The sequence below is a fragment of the Nicotiana tabacum genome, chromosome 22, assembly GCF_000715075.1.
Source record: "Nicotiana tabacum cultivar K326 chromosome 22, ASM71507v2, whole genome shotgun sequence".
In the NCBI taxonomy this organism is placed as follows: Eukaryota; Viridiplantae; Streptophyta; class Magnoliopsida; order Solanales; family Solanaceae; genus Nicotiana; species Nicotiana tabacum.
In genome coordinates, this window is record NC_134101.1 from 80,461,667 (window position 1) to 80,465,814 (window position 4,148).

At 38.1% G+C, this 4,148-nt stretch overlaps 1 protein-coding gene across 1 annotated transcript; it reads right to left on the reverse strand.

Moving 5' to 3' along the window:
* Nucleotides 1-253: 253 nt before the first annotated feature.
* LOC107819308 (putative aquaporin TIP3-2) lies at nt 254-2,328 on the reverse strand. The gene is made up of 3 exons (XM_016645410.2): nt 2,020-2,328; nt 1,456-1,706; nt 254-828 (listed from the first exon to the last, which is right to left on the reverse strand). Exons 1-3 carry the CDS (start codon nt 2,153-2,155, stop codon nt 436-438), a joined length of 780 nt encoding a protein of 259 aa, XP_016500896.1. The 5' UTR covers nt 2,156-2,328; the 3' UTR covers nt 254-435.
* Between the last annotated feature and the right edge of the window lie 1,820 nt (nt 2,329-4,148).

A 4,148-nucleotide genomic window follows, 5' to 3' on the forward strand; every position in this document is an offset into this window, starting at 1 on the left:
TAGAAATGAAAGTTGAAGCTCTCCTTTTATATTCGAAGCCACACTCTCTAAAGCCTACTATATTTAATAATTTGCACATGCTTCCTTCTTTTTCTTCAATGTTGACAATTCAACAAAGTTGAATACCAAATCAATGAAATTCAACAAAGTTAGCTACCAAACTAAAGAAATTCAACAAAGTTGGTTACCAAACCAAAAAAAATTTCCTTAGACACATGCGTATTACTTTGGCTATTGAATGAGATGGACCATGGACAAACGACGAAAAAAGAAACATTACGGACAACACATAAATTATTGCTGACAACATTATGCTATTATTTAGAAGCTTACAAAATGTAACTATTGAACACTCTCCACGAGACTACATTAAACAGAGACAAACTTCACGAAACGAGTCAGAGTCTAGCACAAATCTTCAATATAATGTGCTATTTAGTAATCTTCTGGAGCCAAGGGTTGATGGTGAGTGTGGATTGGAGCTATCTCAGATTGTATAAGCCCAAACTCATAGATAAGTCCAGCAATGGCTGCACCTATAAATGGGCCCAACCAGTAGATCCAGTGGTTCCTCCACCTCCAGCCCACAAGAGCAGGCCCAAATGCCCTTGCAGGATTCATGGATGCCCCTTCAAAAGGCCCACCAACAAATATATTAGCCCCAACTATGAAAGCAATGGCGAGAGGTGCAATGATGCCCAAACTTCCCCTCTTTGGATCAATGGCAGTTGCATAAACTGTGTATACCAGCCCAAATGTCATTACTATTTCCATCACAAGTGCGTTCAAGTTGCCAACTCCTGCTGCTACTCCGAATCCCAGTGGCCTCTGAACCCACAAGAAATCTTTAATAAACTCAAAGAAGAAAAATAGTACACACTCTCTATTCAATATTATATTCAAAAACTATCTACAGAAAGTATTGTAAGTTACTTACACTTCAATATATATGATAATTATTTTTTAAATGTTGGTCAAAATTCACATAAAACGAAGGGTCTCACATAAATTGGGGTTGAAGAGTAATTGTATAATGAGTTAGCTAGCTGCTGGTCAAGACCAAATAAGAGGATTAATCCTCCCTCACTTCAATGCACAAGGAAAAACCAGAATATACAAGACTACCGTATTCACCAAAAGCAAGCTGAGTGAGCAAGAAAGAGGAACAGAGAAAATAAAACAGTATGGTATATATGACAGGAAAATATCCTCACAAATAGCTCGCCGTATTAACTGTTTACATTTACCAATCGACATGTATACACAAATTTATGCACTAATATGTCCGATGTCTATTCTTAATTTAAGAAGTTAGGTGAGCCACTATTTAGGTTAACTATTCAAACATATATATATTCAGGTTTGGATCGGAGATATGACTCATTCTCCGTGTTGGAGGGTGGAAAATATTTTTCAAATTATTAAATACATCTAAAGGGGCCAGATCTGTCTTACCAAGCCATCAGTAGCCAGCCTCAACAAGGCAGAGGCTACAACAGCACCAAGGAGCTGAGCAACCCAATAGTAGACAGCACGAAGAACGCTAACCCTGCCACCCACGAGGGCACCAAAGGTGACAGCCGGGTTAATATGTCCCCCCGAGACGTTCATGCTCGACGCTACTGCTGCAAAGAGCGACAGTGCATGCGCCAATGCAATGGCCGTCAATCTTGATGCTCCTAAAGCTGTGTCGGGATACAACTTATCTGCATATACATTCACATTCACAGAATTATAACTATTTGCATGCATGCATGATTGAGCAGCGCAATAAATTAATGATTTCGTTCTAATGCAATATTACTAGGAGATCAATCTTACAACGGATCGATTTAAGCCATATACATGTGAATAAAAACAACATCAATACAGCTATCAGGTTTGACATAAAGAAATTATTATTATAAGTCAATTTTGTGGGAAAAAAATACTGTATAAAATTGTTAGTGCACAAGAAATCAAATGTAACAAGATGAAACTGAAAGATGCAGAAATATTGCTACTTATTTATTTATTTACCAAGAGCAAGAGCAGAGCCTTCCCCTGCAAAGACGAAGATGAAGGTAGAGAGGAACTCGGACAAGGTGGCTCTCATGGAATCAGGGTGAGTGGCCTCATCCACCCTCCCAAAGGCATATCTGCGCGGTGGCTGCATGACCTCTCTGATTATTCTAATTAATTAAACCTTTTTTTCTTATTTGGACCAACAGCCTTTACACTCACTATTAATTCTTGTTTACTTGAGAAGAAGAAAAGATAAAGATGAAGAGATCAGAGAACGATCGATATTGTCGAGGGGGTTATAGTAGTAGGTGTAATGGTGGATTCCAGATAGATAAAAACGGATTTAAGTGGACACTTGGGAGTACTTATGCATGAATACTGACACGTACTGCCTACTTGCATGCGTTGTCTATTCGATCCAATCAACACCGTACTTCATATTTTCTCTCTTACATCTATATATGCTAAAATCCAAACGCCATAATTGACTTAATTAACTTCAAACACCAAGTCTACTGCTTAGAATGCAATTCAACCCTCTATCTTTTATTTTCTTTTTTACCTCCTCATCCAGTCCGCATCCACGCTAATACGACAAACTCAAGAAAATATGGGTCTTAATCCATTCTTACATATTATCTAACGTTTAACTTACTGAGAATATTAACAAATTAAATTTACACTACTAAATCACTTAGGATTAACTAATTATATAACTTTTGTTAACATGCGCTGATTGATAATATGCGCATGTTATGAGAAGCTGCACAAGTTGATCATGGACACTTTGGTACAACATAAATTAGTTATGGAGGATTTGACCAAAGAAGTGAAGAAGTGAAGAAGCTAAGGAAGTCCTAGGCCAGTAAGAGACCTGTTGATAAGCTAAGGAAGGAGGTGACCCGACGTCCTTTCAGGTCAGAAACTCGTGCAATAGGCAACTAGCCTATTGGAAAAAGACTATTCTTATCCCTCTCCCGAGGTAGCTACTTTTTTTTTCATGCTTCTTAAGTCAATGTTGACCTGTATATAAGTCAGATGTTGGAAAGGGAAGCCCCCATAATATAAGCACTCTTTCAGTCAAGTAATGCCTTTTGAGCCTATAGTATAGCTGAGTAGCATGTTGCTTGACCCAGACCAGTCCGCCCCAAATCCATCTGCACCAGTTGTCCAGTCTGATGAGCCATCCCTTGCTGCCGAACTGCGTCTGCATGCGATGTTTGCTACTCTTATCACTCCCAGATATGATGATGACGAGATACAGTTGACTGAGCCAGCTGGAGTTGATGCTGCTCTGGAGACTGAGATGTCAAAGGATGCTTAGGGAGTTTCTTCACCCTCCCTCTTTTCACTCTTATTTTGTTAAGCATTGGGGACAATGCTTACTTTTATTCGAGGGGGTGGAGTTTATTTGATTGACACATTTGGATACATTTGGACTGTAATAATTGGATAATTTTATTTTTTTTCTTATTTTTAGTTTATCTATCTTTAGTTAGTTATTGCTTTCATTACTTTGACTTTTGTTTTGTTAGTAGCTTCTTTTTTATGCTAGTAGCTTTCATGTTTTGTAGTAGTATAGATAATAAGTCTTTGGTTTTCTTAATGTCACGGTTCTCTCTAAAGGTAATTTTGCGTGAACCGGGTGACTCTTCCTGAGGATAGATAGTGTGACAACCTTATTAAGGAATGAGTCCGCTTTTGTGTTTAGGTAATAATAATAGTAATAGTAATGAATAAAAGTTCTAATCAAGTCGTACTCTAAAAAGAGTTATTCATGCTTCATTTGGCACCAACACACTTAACTACGTGCTTATGGTTTGAAACAAGATTTTTGAAAGAAAATAGCTGTAGTTAGTGACTTTGAGACTCTTGAGTTGATTTTGATAATCATTGAGTGGTTTATTGGACCATAGTGATCGTTAACTTGATTGTGGTTGTTGTAGGCTCCCGACTCTATCCTCTTTTACGGTCTATTTGCATGAGGGGTGAGGTGATTTTTCGTTGCTAGTCCAAGTATCCTTGTGAATGATCTAGAACTTGCCCCGAAAATGCTTCAAAGCGAAATCCTAAGTCTGCTTGGTTTGGGAGATGATTGTAGGCTTTTCTTGGTCCGATTGAGCTTTCTATTTCCAACCAATGTT

Coding starts and splice junctions, on each gene's coding strand:
- LOC107819308 (XM_016645410.2), bottom strand. CDS start 2,155: ATGCAGCCACCGCGCAGATATGCCTTTGGGAGGGTGGATGAGGCCACT. Junction 1,707..2,019: donor AGGCTCTGCTCTTGCTCTTG/GTAAATAAATAA, acceptor ATGTATATGCAG/ATAAGTTGTATCCCGACACA. Junction 829..1,455: donor GGCTGGCTACTGATGGCTTG/GTAAGACAGATC, acceptor TTGTGGGTTCAG/AGGCCACTGGGATTCGGAGT.